At 57.0% G+C, this 21,162-nt stretch overlaps 4 protein-coding genes across 4 annotated transcripts; 1 reads left to right on the top strand and 3 right to left on the bottom strand.

Annotated features, from left to right (window-relative positions):
* Window positions 1-179: 179 nt before the first annotated feature.
* On the bottom strand, window positions 180-2,655 carry PLICBS_006913 (uncharacterized protein; the record flags this gene model as incomplete). The annotated part of the gene is made up of 5 exons (XM_018320297.2): window positions 180-1,940; window positions 1,988-2,086; window positions 2,144-2,261; window positions 2,314-2,408; window positions 2,479-2,655. The coding sequence occupies 5 exons, from the start codon at window positions 2,653-2,655 to the stop codon at window positions 180-182; spliced, it is 2,250 nt and encodes a 749-aa protein (XP_018180194.2).
* A 1,480-nt stretch (window positions 2,656-4,135) lies between these two features.
* On the top strand, window positions 4,136-10,736 carry PLICBS_006914 (calcium channel protein; the record flags this gene model as incomplete). The annotated part of the gene is made up of 6 exons (XM_018320298.2): window positions 4,136-5,683; window positions 5,745-6,945; window positions 7,006-8,141; window positions 8,232-9,994; window positions 10,055-10,144; window positions 10,208-10,736. 6 exons carry the CDS (start codon window positions 4,136-4,138, stop codon window positions 10,734-10,736), a joined length of 6,267 nt encoding a protein of 2,088 aa, XP_018180195.2.
* A 3,825-nt stretch (window positions 10,737-14,561) lies between these two features.
* Window positions 14,562-14,939, bottom strand: PLICBS_006915 (uncharacterized protein; the record flags this gene model as incomplete). Its single annotated transcript, XM_065601086.1, has 1 exon — window positions 14,562-14,939. The coding sequence occupies one exon, from the start codon at window positions 14,937-14,939 to the stop codon at window positions 14,562-14,564; it is 378 nt and encodes a 125-aa protein (XP_065457158.1).
* Window positions 14,940-16,098: 1,159 nt separating this feature from the next.
* Window positions 16,099-17,283, bottom strand: PLICBS_006916 (ATP phosphoribosyltransferase (ATP-PRTase) (ATP-PRT); the record flags this gene model as incomplete). Its single annotated transcript, XM_018320299.1, has 4 exons — window positions 16,099-16,469; window positions 16,522-17,058; window positions 17,138-17,172; window positions 17,267-17,283. The coding sequence occupies 4 exons, from the start codon at window positions 17,281-17,283 to the stop codon at window positions 16,099-16,101; spliced, it is 960 nt and encodes a 319-aa protein (XP_018180196.1).
* Window positions 17,284-21,162: the final 3,879 nt, after the last annotated feature.

Consider the following 21,162-nt stretch of genomic DNA (forward strand, 5'->3'; position numbering starts at 1 on the left):
GGAGTATGATGCGACCAAATGCGGCCCAAGCCATGCGCTAGAGTGTTGACAATGGCATCGATCGATAGACGCGTCGGCCCTCCGGGCAAGTCACTCTCGCCACAAGTCTCCTATGTATAGCCATCGTGATACATTCGCAAGCTGAGCCTGGTTGATACAATACAAGCGCGTATCCATGGTTACTGCGATCCCCCTTGTGCAAGCTTATTCGCCCACCGTTGTTGGACAGGATCTTCTCCGAGAATCCAAGGACTGGACGCCCGCGGAGCGTTTTCCACATTACCATCTTCTTCGTTTGGTTGAATGGCAGGACCGGCGGGTTCGGCGACTAGGCTGATCATGCCCTCTGGTTGCTGCCCTACGGACAGGGCCGGGATCGAATGGCCAGTTGCTTTAGTTTCGACAACGGCGTTGGTAACAGCAGAAGGACTACGGTTCGGGCCTGTGCTGCTGCCGAGGAGTATCGGCTCCGGCTTCCTGGCCGAATCAGTCGGTCCGGCGGCAGGTTCGGGCTTTATGTCTCCATTGCTCGCCCTAGCGATGCCATTCCGCTCTCGAGGAGGCGATGCCCTTGAGCCAATGGCAGAAGGAGCGGGGGCAGTCTTGGTGGCTTTGGGATGCTCGGGAGCCCATTCTTGTTTCAACGGCAGAACATAGACAGCCGAAACAGACGTTTGTTCTTGGCCACCGTCGTAAAGTGTTGGTGTCGTAAGAGGCGCCACAGGAGCCGCCGGCTTGACATGTGCCGCGGCGCTCGACGGAAGAGGTGACGGCTGCCCCTGGAGCGGCGACGTGAGATCCCGTGAGCCGATGGACTGAGCCTCTCCACTGGGAGAATTTGCGTTCACCGCCGGAGCCTTTGGAGCCGGTGCATCCTGTGCGGGTTCCTCAGCTGATCGCGCGATACCGGTGCTGCCGCTGGCGGACGGATGAAGTTTGAGCTTGATGACGCCCCGAGGCGCTGCTTTCGCAGCCTCGTCCCGACGTTTGCAGGGGCTGCAGACAAAGTGAAATTCAGCGCGATCAGCGTCGTCTTCGCTGATGCCCAGACATTTGCTGTGCTGCCACACATTGCACCTCTCGCAGGCAACGCTATGCGTGCCGTCGTCAACTTGGCCGTAGAGGCCGCAAACGCAGTCGAAGACCCAGGCCTCCTCCTCCTCCTCCAGCTCTCGGAGGGCTTGCTTGCTCTTCTCGATTTCTACCAGGAGGCGTCGCTCCGACGTCCGACCCGGTGCCGTGGTTGTGTTCCTGCTGTCTTCCGAGAGCTGTGCCAGCTCTTCCTCGTGTTGCAGACGACGTGCTTCGCGCTCTTGCAGGCGACGTTGGCGCGAGAACATTCTGAAGTCTCGTTCTTTTTCCATTTTCTGACGTTCCCGCTCTTCACGTCTTCTGGCCGCCTCGACCTCTCGCCTCTGCTGCTCTTCTTCCCTTTCATGCTCCTCTTGTCTTTGTCGTTCTGCCTTGCCGGCAATCCGGCTGGACCTCTTTGCGTTGGCCATCTTTGCAAGATTGAGCAGCTCCCGTTCTCTCTGGAGGTGTTTCCGCTTCTGAGCCTCTTCCTGCTTCTCCAGAATGGGTACCAGATGCAGTTGAAGCTGCCGCCGAAGGATCCGTTCGTTCTCGTCGCGAGTCTTGCCTAGGCTCTCCAGAAATGCTCGCACCTCTTGGAGGGTGACAGCGACGCATTCCCAAATGTTTCCGCCTAAACTGTCATCAGAGGGCTCTGCTCCCGCCTCTCCTTCCGGTGTGGACTCTGCTGCTTGCGGGGAGCTGATGCGTTGTCGTTTGCTCGATCGGCGGCCGGCTCGGTAAATCTTGCTCTTCTTCGCCTTGGGTCGGGGTAGCACGGGAGGTGGCTCAGTCATGCGGTAGATGCGATTGTCGTCCAGGACGAAGTATGTTCGATCGTCCCGATCCCAGCCGTAGGGCTCAATTCTCTGTTCGGAGTCAGCCTATGCACCTACTTCACGGCTGTGCGCCTTACCCAGCCTGCTTGCTCCGTATCCTTCTGTTCCTCCATTTTGTCGCGCAGCCGTTCGGGGTGAATCATTGCCCACTGCGTCAGCTGCTGCAAGACCTTGATCTGTTCACATTCGGTGTCAACACTTTCAGTCAACCCGATGACCAGGACGAGCTCTACCTTTGTGAAAACATCGAGATCGGCAAAGTTTCGAGGAGCGTCCTCATCTCCAAAGGGGTTGCTGTCGGGGGATTTAGCCAGGTATTGCTTGCGCATCTGGTCGTTGAAGATATCGTGCCTGGTCAAGTCAGTTAACACGCGCGCCAAACGCGAGCCGAGGGTAGACGTACGTCAGGCCGCGGTGCGACGAGACCAACTTCAAGATGGATAGTGCGACATCTGCGAGAAGTGTTGACTGCGGCTTTAGGCATTCTGCTTCCATTTCCTGCAGCAGGACATCAGCCAGGGAGGCTCCCGGGAGGCTGCAAGCAGAGCCCGCGAGGGGTTATGCGAACCTCTACATCGACCGAATCGTCGATCTTTGCAACCTTTCCAAAAATGTAGATCCATTGGCAGACGTTTGCAAACTGCCACATATTACGGATCCGATCGAGAAGCTCGGCACCCGCAGGGTGATCCGTGTCGCCAGCATCGCCGTCAACGGACTGCAGGGACCGTTTCCGTGACGGCATGATGCGACCGGTAGAATCGAGATGAACGGAATACGGCAAGGATAATGCGCTGACCTAGCTTGTGTTGATAAGTCGTGCGTGCGAGCGCGTGCGCGCGTGGTGACGTGCGGGATCGCTTTTGCTGGAACGCCAGGAAGATGGGATATGATGTTGGAGCCGGGAAGTGTGGGAGGGCGCCAGGTGCGTCACGTCTCGAAAGAGTTGCTGGCAGTGGCGCCGTCGCGTCAGTGGGGCCGAAGTTCGCATCTCCTGGGTCACATCGGCTGCCGCATCGAGGGACCGATGTATTTCATGCTAGTGTTGCAGCGGGCGCAGGTACCTCAGTGCTTCCTTACGTACCTAAAGTCTTAAGGTAATTACTAGGTTACCTAATAGTATACTATATGCTAGGGGTATAAGAAATAGAGTCTAGCACTATTTAGAGTAAAGTACTTATTAAAGTTATTATAAGCCTTATTAATAATATATTATATAAGTTTTTAAAGTACTTTATATAGTATAATTATTAAATATTATATATTTAAGACTTTAATTTTATATAATTAATTAAGTCTCTTTTTTTACTTAAAGTTAAGTACTTAATTATTATTTATTATATAAGAACTAAGTAATAATTTATAATATTAATACTTAATATACTTATAAGTTAAATATTTAAATAAATATAAAATAATATTTTATAAAGATAGGATAAATATATCTTTAGCCTTATTATATATAAGCTAAGCTTTATAAAATTAAGAATTTAAAAAATATATTAAAAATAAGCTTATTAAATAAAGTTAGTAATATAATTCTCTTTAATATATAAGATTCTTTATAATTAACTATATTATTATAATAACTTTATAAAAGCTATATTTAATTTAAATATAATTAGATTTATTTTAATATAGTAATAAAGCTTAAAAAAGAGGTTTTATTTTATTATATTATATTATAAGATATTATATATTTTCCTTAACATGCTTTATTAAAACTTTTATAGACCTACTATACCTCTGTAATAACACGAAGGCAACTGCTATCTCTTAGAACACGCCTTGCCGTGGATTCTCTGGCACCCGAGTGCAGCGACCCGATGCATGTATACTGTATGAATAAGTCGCTACACTGTATCGCACCCGTGTCGCAAGTCCCGGTCAGCTTGGCACATGTGTCCACTGATCTGTAACTTGTTGCAGGGGCGCTTCACAAGCGTGTCCTTGCTCCTCCGTCTTGTCAGCTCCGCTTCCAACCGCCATTCGTTCAGGGCACCAAGCTTCCATTCAACAGACGGCAGCTTCCTAAAGCATTCCTTCGTCTCAGACTCGCGCGCCCGCCGCCGGCAGAGGACTTGATGATGGTGCCTGCCCGCCCTGCTACGCGCGACGGCCAGCAACTTCACTGGTGAAGCTGCGCCAATTCCGATCTGCTTGGACACGCCGCTCCTTGACCCTCCGCCTCGCCTCGTGTCCCTCGAGTCGTTTGCCGCGCACAAATGTCGTCGGATCCTACAGGAAGCAGCCAAGGCCGACGCCGACTGTCAATTCCTCTACAGAATCTATTATCGCCTGCGACCCCGGGCGAGCAGCATGGGCGCGATGCTGCGAGGTACCCCGACAACGAGACGCCGGACAGCGCGTACTGGCATCCTCCATACAACGCATCCGATGACGACGCGAGCCCCGGGTCTCCGATAGACCCTACGGCTCTGCAGTCGGCTCTGCCACCAATTGTTAGTCAATCCGCCGACCTCGAGGCACGCTTCGACACAGCCTCTGTCGATGCATTCGACGAGCCCATGCCGCAATACGCGGAGGAGATGCCAAACCAAGACTACGCAGACTCGGACAGAGTTCCCTTAACGGCCGGGGCACAACCAATATCGGGCTCCATTGCCATGATCCATGACGGCTCTCAGGCCCGGGACAGTTTTCAGACTGCATCAGGACGGGATGGCGGCCCAGCTAGGGGGCGTAATGCGACGGCTTCAATGCACGGGCTGGATCCGGGCCATGGGTCAACAAGACATCGCAGCTACGGCGCGTCATTGAACCCAAACGAATATCGAATTTCTCGTTCACCGTCGACAGCAGGTGCTCTGGCCAAAGCCGGTTCCATGGTACGGGCCATGTCCCAGCGGGTAGTCAACATTAGCGGAGAGAGCGAAGTCGCCGATCAACGTACATCTCGACATCGATCCCGGTCTCCGCGGACTTCTCAGTACGACCGCGAGCGGAGCCCCTCAGTCTCCATGTTCGTCGACACCTCGTACCGCCCGCAGAACGCAGATGCCCCTGCCGAGAAAGCCCCCAGCGTTGATCGCGTGGACGAGCCTCCGCGGCCTCGAGTACCACCTGCAAACCCCCTCAAAGGACACACCCTCGGATTCTTTTCGCCAGAGAGTCGCGTCAGACTTTTTCTTTGCGACGTCTTAGTCAATCCCTACACGGAGCCGCTCATACTTCTCCTGATTGTTCTGCAAACCGTCCTGCTTACTGTCGAAGCTGCGCCGAGTGTATTCTCAGAAGGAAATGGACGTCCCGAGAGATGGGGAAGCAAGGCGATCGACTGGGTCATGCTCGGGCTCTTCGTGGTATTCACCGTGGAGTTACTTGTCCGTATTATTGTCTCCGGTTTCGTCATGAACGCCCCCGAATACAGCAGCATTGATAGGAAGCGGGGAGTCCGCGCGGCCATAATGGACAAGTACAGAACCCTTTTCCAACCTGAGCGACGCAAATCCGTCAAGGGTGCTCGTCAAATAGGGCCCCAACCGTCGGCCTTTGCTCGCTCGTTTACAACAATCATGCAAGGCCAGCAAGCATTGCCAGAAACCTTGGAAGAACAACAGCGTTTTCAGCTCGCACGGCGAGCTTTCCTGCGTCACGGTTTTAATCGCCTAGATTTCGTGGCCGTCACGTCTTACTGGATTGCCTTTGCCCTGGGCATAACCGGTCTTGAACATCGCTACCACCTTTACGTATTCAAAATGCTTAGCTGCCTGCGCATCTTGAGACTGCTCTCTCTCACTCACGGGACGGCTGTGAGTAACCTTTCGTGCTTCAGAATAGTCAAGAAAGGGCGAATGCTGACTTGTACCGCAGATCATACTGAGAAGTTTGAAGAAGGCCGCGCCGCTCCTAGTTCGCGTCGCCTTTCTCATTGGTTTCTTCTGGCTTCTATTCGCCATCATCGGTGTACAGAGCTTCAAGTCTAGCTTCAGCCGTCAGTGCGTCTGGCTTGATCCGCAGGACCCGAAGAACCTCAGCGCCTCTTATACAAACGCGGGAGAGTTTTGCGGTGGCTACTTGAGCAACGAGACTGGGCACACCATGCCTTGGGTCCAATTCGACAACCCTGGCTCCCTTGACAATCTCGTCAATGGGACCCGTGAGGGGAAAGGGTTCATATGTCCAAAAGGGTCCATCTGCCTTGCTCAACATAACCCCTTCAACAACACAGTCAGTTTTGACAACATCTTGCACTCGCTTGAACTCGTTTTCGTCATCATGAGCGCAAATACCTTCTCAGATCTCATGTACAACACGATGGGATCGGACTATGTCTTAGCTGCCCTCTTCTTTGGGGCTGGCATCATGATTATGCTCCTATGGTTGACGAACTTGCTCATTGCCGTCATTACATCTTCATTCCAAGTCATACGCGAAGAGAGCAAGTCGAGTGCCTTCACGGCTGATCCCGAACCCTTCATACATGAGGCGCCAGAAGAGCGCTTACGACGACCCTCGGCGATGCAGCGATTATATGACAAGACGTCTCCGGTTTGGGTCATCATCATCACATTCGCCTTGATCTGCCAGGCATTCCGCAGCGCCTCAATGTCGCGCTCCCGCGAAAACTTTATCAACGTTGCGGAGGTCATCGCCACCATCCTGCTCGACATCGAAATAGTCATTCGCTTCATTGCCAACTGGAAGAGGTTCCATCGGAGCTGGCGAAACATGTTCGATTTGGGTTTGGCAGTCGTGACAACCATCATCCTGATACCACCAATCCGCCATTCCCGCGCGTATTCCTGGCTCAGCGTTTTCCAAATTGTCCGAGCCTACAGGATTGTGCTGGCAATTCCGGTCACCAGGAAGTTGATTCTCCTGGTCTTGGGCAACGCGGCCGGTATTGCCAACCTCATGCTTTTCGTCTTCCTGATGACGTTCCTGGTGGCCATTCTGGCCTCGCAGCTGTTCCGTGGCGAGCTTTCAATGCACGACGACAGCGGCGAACTCCAACGTATCTCGTTCTTTACTATTTACAACTCCTTTCTTGGCATGTATCAGATCCTGTCCAGTGAGAACTGGACCGAGATCCTTTATTCTGTGACGGCCCGTCTAACAGATTTGAAAACAGCTTGGATTGGCAGCATGTTCCTTATTGGCTGGTTCATTCTGTCTTTCTTCATTCTGATCAACATGTTCATTGCGGTCATTCAGGAAAATTTCGACGTGTCCGAGGACGAGAAACGTCTGGAGCAAGTCAAGGCTTTTCTACAACGAAAGGAGCTCGGCCGTACCGAGAGCAACCTGGCATTGTCTACCATCTTCTCCCTCGGCAGGTCTCGACGGCGAAAAGATCCGCTGGACTATGGGCCTGCCATGATGGAGATGCTTCTCAAGGACGCCGTTGTTCGGGACTTCCTGGATGATGACCCAACGGATCCCCTGCAGGATCAGAGCGGGCATGGCGGACCTGGCACGTCCATGCCTCAGAGAAGCACGACTGCGCTTTTCGGACCAGATGTCAAGCCTGGGTACCTGTCCAAGTTATGGGGTAGGTTCGTCCACCGGATGACCACAAAGGAGCCCAACCCCTTCTACGCCAATATCCGTTTCGATGGACCAAATGATACCCTGGATCCGCGTCAGATGGCGCGCCAAGCTGTTTCGGCTACTTCTGCTCGGCGGAAAGCCCAGCGAGAGTATCTCGCTCGACACCCGAGGTACAACGACTCTCTATATATCTTCCATCCAAAGAACCCTGTGAGGCATCTCTGCCAAAGATTGGTCGGGCCGGCAAGAGGTTTCGAGCGATTCGATGGCGTGGAGCCGAATAAGATCGCTTGGTATGCCTTCTCGGCCTTTGTCTACGCTGTCGTGGTAGTAATGGTCGTTCTGGCCTGCGTGACTACGCCTTTGTATCAGAAAGAATACAGAGAACGACATCCCGACAATCTCTGGAACTGGTATGTCTGGACCGACCTGGCTTTCACGGTTGTGTTTACTTTCGAGGCGGCTGTCAAGATCATCGCCGATGGGTTGATCTGGACGCCCAACGCCTACCTGCGCAGCTCTTGGGGCATCATAGACGGCATTGTCCTCATAACGCTCTGGATCAACGTGGTCACATTGCTTGTCAATGATGGCGCGATTTCCCGCGCTGTAGGCGCGTTCAAGGCATTACGAGCCTTGCGCCTCCTCAACGTTAGTGACAGTGCCAGGGACACATTTCACTCGCTCATCATCGTGGGCTGGTGGAAACTTCTAGGCGTAAGTATTGCGGTGCCAGGGCCTCCCCCGGTTCCTCAGCGCACGATTGACATGCTTGCCGGGCGGACGTGATGCTAATGACTTAGACAGGCCGCTTTCATTTCGCTTTCGCTGTTGATCCCGTTTGCTATCTACGGCCTGAACCTGTTCAGTGGGCTGATGGTATCGTGCAACGACGGCAACAATATCACCGCCTTGGAAAGCTGTTTTGGCGAATATAGTAGCACACCTTTCAGCAACGACTGGCCGTTGCTGGCACCTCGGGTGGCATCCAACTCGTACTTCAACTTCGACGATTTCGGATCCTCGCTGTTCACCTTGTTCCAGATCGTCAGCCAGGAAGGCTGGACGGACGTGTCCTTTGCAGCACAGGCGATAGTGGGCCGTGGGCTGCAACCTCAGGACCTCGCTTCCCAGGGGAACGCACTGTTCTTCGTCGCCTTCAACCTTTTGGCAACGGTTTTCGTCCTGACGCTGTTCATTTCGGTTTTCATGAGAAACTACACAGAGCAGACAGGCGTCGCCTTTCTCACCGCCGAGCAGCGATCATGGCTAGAGTTGCGCAAGCTGCTACGTCACATATCGCCGTCGAAGAGCTCGTACAACGATTCGGGCAAGAGATGGAGGAAATGGTGCCACAAAAGAGCGATTGAGAAGCGAGGCAAGTGGTACCAAGCCATCACAGTCGTGCTTGTGCTTCACTTGCTGCTCTTGGTCGTGGAGTTTAGCTCGGAACCGCTTTGGTGGACCCGGGTTCGAGAATTGGTTTTCCTGCTTTTTGTCCTGATTTACGTGGCCAACATCGCCATTCGAATCCTCGGCCTGGGCTGGACACGCTTCCGACGCAGCTCCTGGGACATTTACGCTCTATTCGCAGTGTTTGGGGCCTTTGTGGCTACCATGGCGCTGTTGATTGCAGATACGAGAGCCGAGACATACGTGCAGCTACACAAGATCTTCCTCGTCGCCATTGTCCTACTGGTCATCCCACGCAACGACGCATTGGACCAGCTGTTCAAGACGGCTGCCGCCAGTCTACCGGTTATCAGCAATTTGTTGGCAACATGGCTCGTGCTGTTTCTCGTGTTTGCCATCGCGATGACGCAGGCGTTCAGTCTTACGAGGTTCGGGGCGAACGAAACGAACAACATCAATTTCCGCAGCGTTCCCAAGGCACTCATCCTGCTATTCCGAATGAGCCTAGGCGAGGGCTGGAACCAGATCATGGAGGACTATGCTGGTATTGAACCGCCGCTCTGCGTGGAGGATGACAAGTTCTTCGACAGCGACTGCGGGAGCAAACCTTGGGCGAGGTTTCTCTTCGTGGCCTGGAACATCCTCAGCATGTACATCTTTGTCAACCTCTTCGTGTCTCTCATCTACGAGAGCTTTAGCTACGTGTACCAGCGCTCGAGCGGCATGGCAGCCGTTGACAGGGACGAGATCCGACGGTTCAAGGAGGCATGGCGGAGCGTGGATCCTGCGGGCACTGGCTTCATCAGCAAGGAAGCATTCCCGAGACTGTTGGGAGAATTGTCCGGCGTCTTCCAAATGCGCATTTACCAGCCCGAGGACTCTGTGGGCCAGATTCTCGAAGATGTGAGGGCCGATTCCCGGGTCTCGCGGCACATGTCCATCGCCACCACGAGCGCGTTCAACGAGGTCGACTTGGACAAGCTCAACAAGCGCCTCGCCCTCTTGGATGTTGAGAAGATTCGAGAGAGGAGGAGGCGATACAACATCTTCTTTGGCGAGGTGCTTGTATCGGCCGATCCGGACAAGGGCATTGCCTTTTCGGACGTACTCATGATTCTCGCACATTACAACATCATCAACGACAGCAAGAGTCTCAAGTAAGTTGACACTGAAACCAAAATTGCTATGCGGATTTCAACTAATGCAGGCGTCGTTAGGCTGGAGGAATTCCTCAGACGACGGGCAAGGCTGCAGCGCGTGGACGAGGAAATCAGACGCAAAATCGTTCAAGGCTTCTTTGACACATTGTAAGTCAACGATCTGTGACCACCCAGGCTGATGATTTCGACGTGCTGACGATGGCAACACAGATACTGGTCGAGGCAGTTCAAGAAGCATATGGACCGGAAGCGCGCGTCTCGGATGTCTGGCGTGCCGCAGCTGACCATCCCAGACATTTTTATCGACGATGACGAGATTGAGGGCCACTTGGAGAGCGATGGCGATGGGGCCGGCCGAGCCTTCAAGCCCGACGAGGGATCGGTTGCGCGGTGGACGCACCTGAGCGTGGGCGAAGGCGGGTCTGGGCAACAGGCACGGAGGAGCTTGGATGCAGACACGGCGCCGCGGGAGGGCCCGTACGAACACCCACTGAGCCTCCCTCGGCTGTCGGTGTCGACCGGGGCGCAGGCAGAGACGACTTCGGGCTTCAGCTTTGAGCTCTATGAACCCGAGGACGCGGCGCCGAGCTCGGCGCAGACCAGCCGACGCGGGAGCGCAGTGAGCCCGACGCAGGCCCGGGACATGCTGGACGACTCGGTATGGATGGAGAGCATTCGGCGTAGCGCGACGTTGCGTCGACCAGAGAGGGGCTCGTACCGGTACGGCGACCTGGGCTAAGCTCCCTGGAGGAGCAGCGCCCCCAGGAGGGGATTGACACCGAGATACCGAAAACCTGGTGTCGATTGATACAGCACAGCACAGTAGCGCGGCGTTTGGCGGGCGTGTCATTGCGGCGCTGTTTAGAGGGCACTGTATTACAACTGATACTGCACGATTAATACAGTCCAGTACACGCAGTGTACAGTACGGGCAGGCATATGTCGTGGCGACGGCGAGGGGCGGCTGACGGTCGAAAGCCCGAAGGCCGCCCTGGACAGGAAGTGAGGGGTTGAAAGTGCGATCTTCACTGCTGTTCTGAGCAACGTGTATGAAACGCGGACCTGACACGCATTCATCTGGGCGTGACTGACGGCGGGCGGAATCCGTTGTCGGTGCATGAGACGACGGCTGCGACAGGACACCGAGGCTGGGACGAGTCGCTGAATCGAGAGGATACCTGGCACACGGGGGAGGGGTTCTTGCAATAGCCCTTGCGGTAACCCGGGCGGGCTTGCTCGACGTGGGAGTTCCAAGGCTGTCATGTTGTGTGGCAGTTTCAGCCTTTCGCCAGGTGTGGTGGCGTGGCGGGGCCGGCGGTCGTATTTGGCGGCAAGGGAGGGGTCGAACGGTCACTGAATGAAACAGACGGCGTGAGACGGGAGGAACAGGCGGACAGCTGCGATGTCATTTCTGCCTTGTTCGTACGGTTGCATCTCGAGAGAAATTGGCGCGACGGCACAGCAGTGAAGTGGCGAGGCATCGTACGAGAGAGGGAGAGAGAGCGGAGAGATTGAGGCCAGGTTGGCCCACGGCGACGACTGACTGAACCGTTGAACTTGCACGTTTTACGAGGCGTACGTGTCTGCATGTCAATACAAAATCCCTGGGGGCAGATAGTCCTCGGACCCCGGTGCCCCTCGGTCCATTGTGTGGTACTACATTATGTCCTGAACTGCTAGCACTGCGCCATTGAGGAGACGACGCGTCGGAAGAAAGGGGCTGCGACCTTGCCCGTACCTGACATGCTGCCGCAGTAGCGCTGCCTGAGTGAGAAACACATCTTGACGGAGCGGAATATCGCCTCAAATCCGCGCGCCATGCGCCGCCGCCCTCGTGTGTTGCCCGTCAGAGCGTGGTTCACTCTGACGCGGCGCAAATGCGTGCTGGCGACGTTACAACTACAGGCCACTGCAGAGTATTTATTGCTCTTGTTCATGCCGATGAGGGGCGGCCCCTCCCCCCTCCGCGGCCTGAGGCACGGCACATCCATGACATCGTCCCTGTCGTGTCTTGTGTCAGGGAGGGAGGGAGGGTCCAAGGTTTGGCAGGGGTCCTGGAGTAGACGAGAGAGCCCCTTCCTTGTTGGCTTTGGAGGGTCCCCGGGTCGTGACGATGATGAATGACATGAATGCATTGGGCCCCCCTCGCGCTGAAGTTTGGGTAGGTACCTGCCCGGCATGGGTCTCTGGCATCAATGCCCGGATGTAGGTTTTGGTCTTGGTCTCCCGTCGGTCCTGCCTTGCGTTGCTCATCAACTGCACTGTGGGCGCGCTTGTTCCTTCCCTGCAACTTGCACGCATCGGTACCTAGTAGTTAGCGCACGAGGTGCAGCGACGGGAGGTACCTAACGGATGCCTGGTCCAAGGTACTACCCACGTACGTACTTCGTACGAAGGTACCTACCTAGTACGGATACTGAATCCAAAGAATCGTCCAATGCCAGGCGCCTCCTCCCAGCTGCCCGGGGACCCCAGAGCTGCCTGCCACTCGTGCGCTCAACTGGCAACACCACCGGAGACAATTACGATATAGTGGTACCTTGCGAACCTGACGGAGATGGTTGGGTGGGCAGGCAAGGGACCAAGATACAGTTGCGTAGGTATGGCCTTGGTGCAAGGTCCTACAAGTTCCTACCCATCTACCACACCAGTCTGAAGCACCGGGCGGACCCCATCGGGCGGTTGGGCGTCAGTGGTGTTGTGGGCATTGGGAACTCCCAGTGGGACCCTGGAAGGGTGCCGGCGGCGGCGGAGGGTGGGCAGTTCTTCGTCGCTGCAGGTACAGTGCTGGTACCTGCCTACGCCACCGTTCGGCACCTTACTAGGTATTAGGTGCAGTCCGCGTGTCAGTACATCTGCCGCAGTACACTGGGCATTTATACGGGTGTCCGCTAAATCAATCAGTGTGCTCAATGCAAAAAGGTACTTATCTTCGTACACACTAGGTACGTACTGCCCCCGAACCAGTGTATCAGATGCCCCATCCCAATCCGAGCTCACGGGGCTCGCATCTTACCATGCTGCATTTTCCATTTCACCAATACCGTTAGCATTGAATCGATACCGCTGCCCGTATTAATAAATCTCCTGCTCCCTCGCCCGCCCTCTGCTCCGCTCCGCTTCATCAGGCTCGGCCACCCTTCCCTCCTTCCCTCCCTCAGTCCGACGCGCTCGATAGTCCGCCCTTGGGCCTCGGTCTCTACCTCTACTGCTTGTGATGCTGCTGCTGCTGCTGCTTCCGCTGCCGCCGATGCCCGGGCTCTAGACTCCCTCTCCCCAAGGCCGCCGAGTCTGGCAATTCGATATTCATTTCCAGCATTTGTGACATTCTTTCTCTCACCCTCACCCACCATCCGTCCGCGTCTCCACCGCGGCAAGACGCCGGTCGTGCTCCGCGGGCTTCGTTTCACCCCCAGTCCTTTTACAACGGGCTGTGCCCATATTCACCTCTCTTGCTGCCGCCTCTTTCGACCTCTGTGCCAGTCGCTCACCACTCTCCTTGACAAGCACGCTACTGCAACCGGCCTGATAGGCAAAAGCAAACACCACTTATGTCGCCTCGAATATAAACCAAAAAGACTAACAGCACTCCCGTTCGGCCGCCACAATCATGGCGCCTCTCGCATCTCGCTTCCAGCCGCGCTCTGCCCGCGCGCACTCACCCTCTCCGTCACCGTCACCCGCCTCCTCGACTCCGTCCTCGCCAGACAGAAGGGCCTCGACTCGGTCGGGGGCATTAGCCGCGGTCGCCGGCTCGCCGCGCCACTCTCGCTACCCTTCTGTCACGTCCTCGACCCTCTCGTCCACCGAGAGCACCATAAACAGCATTGTTTTCCGTCAGCGTTCCATTTTGGGTCTCGAGGAGGAACGCAGGTCCTTCCCGCGCGGCCTCAACATTCTCGAGCCTCGGCCCCTTATGTTCTGGGGCAGCATGGATGAGCGCATGAGCCTCAATGGGCTTTAGCCAGGGTGGCCAGAGGTGGCGGATCACTTCCCTTCACATGGTTTTCACACGGAGACGAACGGACATTGTTGGTCTCCATCTATATCGCTGGGCGTTTTTGGGAAAGCGATGCTTTATACAGGCCATTGGGACCCGACATGGTGCCTGGCGTTGTTTAGTATTAATGCTTCGACGTGGCTCTGAGAGCCTGTTATCACGGCCGAGCTTTGTTTGGATGGGACACGGGCTATTGCCATTTTTTGTAAGGGAAAGGCGTAGAAGCTTCTGGACTTTGAACCTGGAGAATGCCTACAACGCAAATATGTTTTCAGTGCATGTCAAGTGCGTGTTGATTTGAGCCATCCTCAGCTCCAGTGTTCAGCCAAGGGGCAATCGAATGCATGCTAACTCTGGCGTCGCGACATTCTCGGGGTTCCGCCCACGACTGCGTCGAGCCCATTGACGACGAAGCAGCTGCTGGGGTGTTATGAATTACAACGACAACAAGGACAGAATCGGCCATGTAGTGGCAAACCCCGCGGGAGCCAGCCAACCCAAGTACACACACACAAATTGGAGACCAGATCCAGCACGAACCAGCAACAATTGGACCCTCTCATCTCACACAAACCAGTACCGGTAGAGCCTCGTGGCAAAGAACCAGACAGCGCCGGCCGCGCCCGCGACAACCAGCCCAAAGACAATGAGCACCGTGTTCCGCATCCTAAACGCCTCCTCGGCCTCCATCTCCATGAGCCTCCTCTGGTTCGAGTGGTAGTACGGCTCCGACGAAGAGCCCCGCGAGCCGCCGCCGCCGGGGACCGCGTCCTTCCCGTAGCGCGCCGGCTGGTAATACGGCTGCGGGCAGAAGAGCAGCGAGTGCAGCCACGACGGCAGCCGGCTCGGCGCCTCGGCGTGGCTGTGGACGCGCCTCAGCGAGTACTGCATGTCGACGAGCACGAGGGAGAGGATAAAGGACGCAAAGTTGATGGGCGTCATGACGAGCTGTTGGCGGACGACCGCCGCGCGTCTGTTAGCGGAGGAACTTGGCATTCGCGCGGCCACGGCGAGGGGCCTCGGAGGTGTAAGTGGCCTGCCTTGTATAGAGTGGACGGCTCCTGGGGGCCATCTCGCCCATTGCCATTGCCATTTCCATTCCAGCCCGAGGTGTGTTTCGACGACGGCAAAGACCCCGCCGAGGCCGCTGTGCCCGCCATCGCAGCCACCGGGAGCGCGGGCGGAGGCCCACGTCGCAGATGAATCTTGTCTTTCCAGGGTCCCCGTTGCCTCACAGACAGGCAGGCCGCCGAAGAGCGCTGCTTCGCGCGCGTATGTGATTGCGCTTGACGCCCGAGATATGGCAATCGACTCGCAGAGGCAGCTCGCGGATGCGAATGTCGATCACAATGGAGCTGCGGTCCGCTGAGGAGGTGGTGAGTGTTTCCATTAGCGGCAGCTTGGAGCCAACCTTGAAGATTGGGCGCGCAGCTCTTACGCGCAAGCATATACGTCAGTTTGCAGTGGCGGCCAGCGCTGAGCTGCATGTAACGGCCGCCTTCCGCCACTTCCGGCACTCTGGTTGCCCAGTGCCGGCGGGTAACTACTCTCCAGGCAATGAGAAAGCCATTCACCAATCATGGCCATATTTTCGTGCCGACTACAAGAGCCATGGATAGTCGTGGGCGGGCCATCTGGAGAGCCCGTCTCCTTCGATTCATACATCGAGTACGAGGCCACTTCCACCTGCGAGTTTGCCAGAGTCCGTCGCACCCCGGCGGCGGTGCAAGGTCCCCAAGTAGATGCAACGCAAAGCAGCAAGGCGACTCCGTGAATCAGGCGCGGGTTTGTCTATCCGAAATTGCCGCCATTTATCGCCCTCTACATTTTGGTCCCATGCCTTGGGTCTTGCACGGTCTCTGTGATATCCAACCCAACACCAGGATCCAGCAAACCCCACGCCTTCTCTCATGCCAATGCCTCATTGCTCGGAAGAGCCCTGTGCAGCGAACACCGTTGGGTGAGAACACCGGTTTCTCAAGACATCATCCCTGGCCTGGGGCTTGTCACATGGCCCCATTGCCCGTTGCCGTATTGCGCCGGAGCCGCCAAAGTCGCTTGGTCCCAACCACACTGACTTGCGCACGATGTATCGGCGTGTTCATCGAGTGTTGTGAATGTCGAGAACCAGCACGTCGTGCGCACCAACCCGGGTCAAGTCGTCCATGACCAGGGCAATCTTCTTCTTTTCCACCATGGAGCTGACAGCGACCCATCCATTCGCGTCCAGCGTTGTCACTGTGGGAGCTCGCTTCCCCGGGGTGATCTTGGTTGCCTCCGGAAGCCTCGATCGCTCGATGTTGTACTGGCAGAGAACGTATTTCTGGGCCGTGATGACGCCACGGATTCGCGACGCGATAAGGTCGAGCATTTCTGGGTTCGAGGGCGATCTTGACTTCACCAGGACTGCAGTGGAGTCAACAACGGTGTCGATTGCCTTGAGGCCAGCCGCGCGCATGGTCTCGCCCGATTCTGTACCAGGGTCAGTCTCTGGTGCGCGCTGTTTCGGCGAGAGTTCTCCTACCGACGAGGTCCACGATGCCATCAGCAACACCTAGCGCGCAGGCTGCCTCGACGCTGCCGCTCAGCTCCACGATCTTGGTGCGCAGCTTTCTAGTAGAGCCCTCAGACGGGGCCTGGCCTGCCTCTGCCTCGAGCTTGGCGAAGTAGTCGGCGGTCAAGTTGACGAAGCTGGTGCCAATGGTGCGGCCGATCAGGTCTCGGCTCGTGACGTATTTGCCTTTCTCCGGGACCTGAACCTGCAGACGGCAGCCGCCAAAGCCCAGCTCCATGACCATATCGCAGCCGGAGGCGTCGCTGGCGCCCTCGGTAGGGGTGGAGTCTCCGCGGACAGCGGCATCATGTTCCTGGACCTGGTCCCAGCCAGTGATGCCGAGGTCGACGCGACCTTGGCCGACAAAGGTGGGGATGTCGGCTGCGGGTAGGAATATGAGCGCAATGGGGAGGTTCTTGACGAGAGCGATATCGAGGCGGTTCTCGCGGCGGAATTGAATGTCGGCACCCTCGAGCAAGTTGAGCGCCGTCTGGTTCAACCGACCCTCTGTACCGAGCGAAGGAAACACGTCAGAAACCCAGGCGCGTCCGAAACGACGGCTTCTGATTTGAGAGTGGCTACTCACTTTTGGGCACGGCGAAGAGCAGGCGACCTTCGAGGCTGTTTGTTGCGGGAAAGCCACTGGTCAGCGTGCTACCTCCGGGTGCGGCGACACACCACCGTTGGCGGCATTGAGTATCAGGGAAGCACGAACTGGTTGACCAGATCCATGGCTAATGGGGCCCGTTGGCAGCTGGTCTCTCGAGGGATTGGTGTGACTTGTAGACGCCCGCTGTTGACGGCGCGCAATTGACTGGTTCTTGGACTGAAGCAGGCTGGTGGCGACGATGCGAGGGCAGTCGAGTCGAGTTGGCGGGGTGCTTTTTTTTAATGATGGATAGCTCGAGAGACGCTCCGACCGCGGGGCAGAAGCAGCTCGACGGTGACTCGTCGCGGCCGCCCACCCCATCGCTCGACTGTCGGCCGGGTGGGGCAGGTGCACCTGGGCAGCCTGCAGCCGGAAGTTGAGGGCCGGCAGGTACGGAGGCCGCCGTCCCTGGCCTGGAGCCACTCACTGACGGGCGCTTCTCAGGTCACGGTCAATTCAAGGTGGGCGGCTGAGACCCCCAGGAATGACAGAGCCCGTCAGTGGCACGTGTGGCGCAACAGCGCGCTTCACTCGCACCCAGAAGACGGTGGCGTCACCGTGCGACATGTTACTCAGGTCATTATCGGGATGCCCATCCTGACCAAGTACACCTAATACTAGCACCAACATCAGCGGGCGACGAACAAACATCCCCCCCCGGCAAGACGGCACTTGGCGATCCGGCAGGCGAGCTGCGCACGCACTCGCTCTGTACATGCGCTCGCAGATCAAATGTCCCGCAAGGAACCAACTGAACATCGCTGACGTGTCTGGAGGCCGCGGGAGACAAAGGCTCGATGTCCAAATGACTGGTGATGCGGAGCTCTAGATGCCGAGAGCTGCAGCAAAATGGCGCGTCAGCCACGGGGGAAGCTTGCATTACGGCCGAACAGGGCCAGCACAACCTTGCGTGCGGTCCGCCATGTCAGAACAGCTCCAAGAGTCGCCTGCGTGCGAGCCAGACTGCCAACCTCCTCAGGCGGACGAGGGCCGCATCAGTGAGCCGGTCGGGCGGCGCGAGCTCACGATGCGTGAAGCGACGACGGCGAGGCCCAAGTTTCGGCCATTTGACGGCCCTTGCACTGGGCAATCATAAGTAGGAAGAAGGGGAGGGGACAGACACATCGGCCAGGCACGCAGAATGCAGCGCCGCCCACGATTTAGTCGCATATCGCAGCACGTTTTCTTGTTCTGCCTATGCATGCAGAAGACTGGAGCAAGCAGCAGTCTGCGACTTTGTGAGCCAACCACGAAATACGCACGCACGACGCGCGCAGTTGAGCCGAGCGCGAGGCTCAAGAAGCGCTCGGTTCACAGTCGCCCTCCCCTGTCGACAGCGGGGTACGGGCCTTGACCGGTCGAGGCGCCATCAGCGAATCATGCATGAAAATGGGAGCGCTGCAGAAGAGAGACGGGAGTTGCGTGGTGCTTGTGCTTGTGCTACCACACGACCAGGGGACGGGAGACGGTGTCGACGACGGCGCGAGTGTGTTTGTGCATACAGGAGGCGCTGAACAGCACGCGGGCCGACTCCCGGATCAGACACACATCTTCAACGGCGCATGGCGATGTGTAAGATTGCAGGACCCCTGATCCCATGGAAGAGGGCGGTGGTGTTCTGTCGCGTGCGAGTACCGTACATGATACATTTTAACTTCACTGACGAAGTGGAAGAAACCCCGCCGGGCAGTGGAGCAAGACAGAGGCTGGACCGTGAGGAAAACGTGGGTGTTGCAGTGGGGGGGCTGCTTTCCGGCAGCCGGGCGGTTTTGATGGGACTGGTGGACATGGTGCTGCGTGCATTGACCACAGCGATCGCGGCACGCACACCACAGCAATATCTAAGAACAGACGGGCGCCGCATCCAGACTAGAAACTGGTGGGACTCTGCAGCTCCCAGTGCTGAACGGAACCTAACTGAACACCGTGGAGCGACGGCCCCTGGCCTGTCTCAATTTAGTGCGAAGCCGACGGCACGAGGCAGAGACTCAGCTCGACTTGTGACTGGGCTTGGCCGATTTTTTCGCAGACGATTCCGGGGTATGCCCAGGTGATGGTGGCGCACAGGCGAATGCTTACCTCCTGGCGGGCGGAGGATCGCCAGTGGATGTGGCGGGCGCCAGCGATCCATGGGTCGGGCAGTGGGAGCCAGCCAGCCCTGGAGGTCTGTCCGTGCAGAGCCAGGCAGCCAGGGCCCCGTCGCGTCACGCCGCGAGGTGCGGCTGGTTCTTGCTGGTGGAACCCGGCCTGGAAGGTACCTAAGTACGTAGCGTTTAGCGGGCCACTGACAGAGGGTACGTAGTGGGCTCCCAGACGGGACCTGAGCTGCCAGCCCAGGCCAGGCCGGGTCAGGCCCAGCGCCAGGGTCGAGGTAGGAAGCTGGCGCCACGCGAAAGCGCCCTGTGCTGTGTCTCTGTCTGGCCAGACTGGCGTTGGTTGATTGACCGTCCCAGTCCCAGAGAATGACCCCATTGACAGCCCTGGCTGGGTGACAGCACGCAGCAGGTGTTGCGCCGCGCCTTGGGGGCCCCGTCGGCAACTCCTGTCGGCTTCGCGAAACACCGGGCCATCTCCAAGCGCATGAATAAGGCGGTGCCTGCGTCCCCGGCGGGGGACATGGTGATAAAGGCAATCTGACGAGACCACGGGACTTTGAACTCTTCTCCGTCCACTCTCTCGTACGGCTTTTGCCTCGCCCGCCTTGGGTCGTGAAATTGCAGGCCTGGGCAAGGTACCTGCAGTACATGAGGCATAATGTACGGACGGCACCGTGCAGTCTGGGCCGCCGTGGAGTTTCGCTCGTACCTACCTAGGTAGTACCCGGTAGGTAGGTACCAATAGGTAGTAGTACCTACCTTAGTACTAGACCTATCATCATCACACCTACCTAGTAGTATACAGAATTACAGTACTGAAACGGACGGTTTATAGCACGTTGCCGTCCACCTGGCATCAACAGCCCAGGCACTCACTCCCTGCGTGTTGCTCGGTGTTAGTGCTCCCGTGCACTCCCCTCCCTCCCCCTCCCCGCTCCCTCACCGAAGCCTCTTTCTTACTTTCCAGGTTCTCTTCCAACAGCATTGCGAGGGGTCCCCCCAAGCCCCCCCCCCCCCCCCCCCCCCCCCTCCCCCTCCACCCAAAAGGACGCCCCCACCGCGTGGCATCTGCCTTTGCTGCGTCGTTGGCTCAATTCGGGCGCGGCCTCACGCAAACCTTGGTACCGAATGCACATTCGCCAACACGGACCCTGCCTGACCCTCCGCTTAGTGGATGAGCGGTTAGCACTGCTACCGAGTGCTGGTGCTAAGGCAGGCACTAAATAAGGAAGACGGCCTGCCTGAGGGCGACTACCAAGCCTTGCGCGCCTCCCGTCCAGAAGCTGGCCCGAAGGTCAGGTCGTTGGACCAGAGCACCTCCCCTTCCTCCAATCGCGCCCCCGTCGGCCAAGACCACCACTCTCATCTCCTCGTCTCGTCTCGTCTCGTCTCGTCTCGACTCGTTCACCACCCGCCTGGCCAGAGATATCTGTCCGCAGACCACCAACTTCGCGCGCTCGCCGCCCGCCTGCTCCCCCTTCGAACCCCGAGCCCTGCAATCACTCGGCCTCATTCTTCTGCTGACGAGCCTGACGGTCACAGAGTGGTCATGAACACCACGTACGCTGCCGAGCAGCAGATACCCGTGGCGGGCGCTGCGTATCCTCCCTCGTCCGCTTCCACGTCTGCCTCGGTGGCCAGCTCGACGACTTCGTACCCGTCCTATCAGCCGCCGCAACAACATCAGCACCACCACCCGGCACCTCCTCAGAACCAGAACCCCCACCCGCACCTGCACCAGCACCACCCTCACCAACACCTCCAGCTTTCACACCAGCAGCCTCCCTCGCGACAGTCGCAACCTAGCCCTCATGACAGCCATGCCCACCACCAGCCCCCGCCACATTCTCACCCTCATCCTCACCA

This window comes from Purpureocillium lilacinum (assembly GCF_023168085.1).
Source record: "Purpureocillium lilacinum CBS 284.36 DNA, scaffold_5, whole genome shotgun sequence".
Taxonomy (NCBI): Eukaryota; Fungi; Ascomycota; class Sordariomycetes; order Hypocreales; family Ophiocordycipitaceae; genus Purpureocillium; species Purpureocillium lilacinum.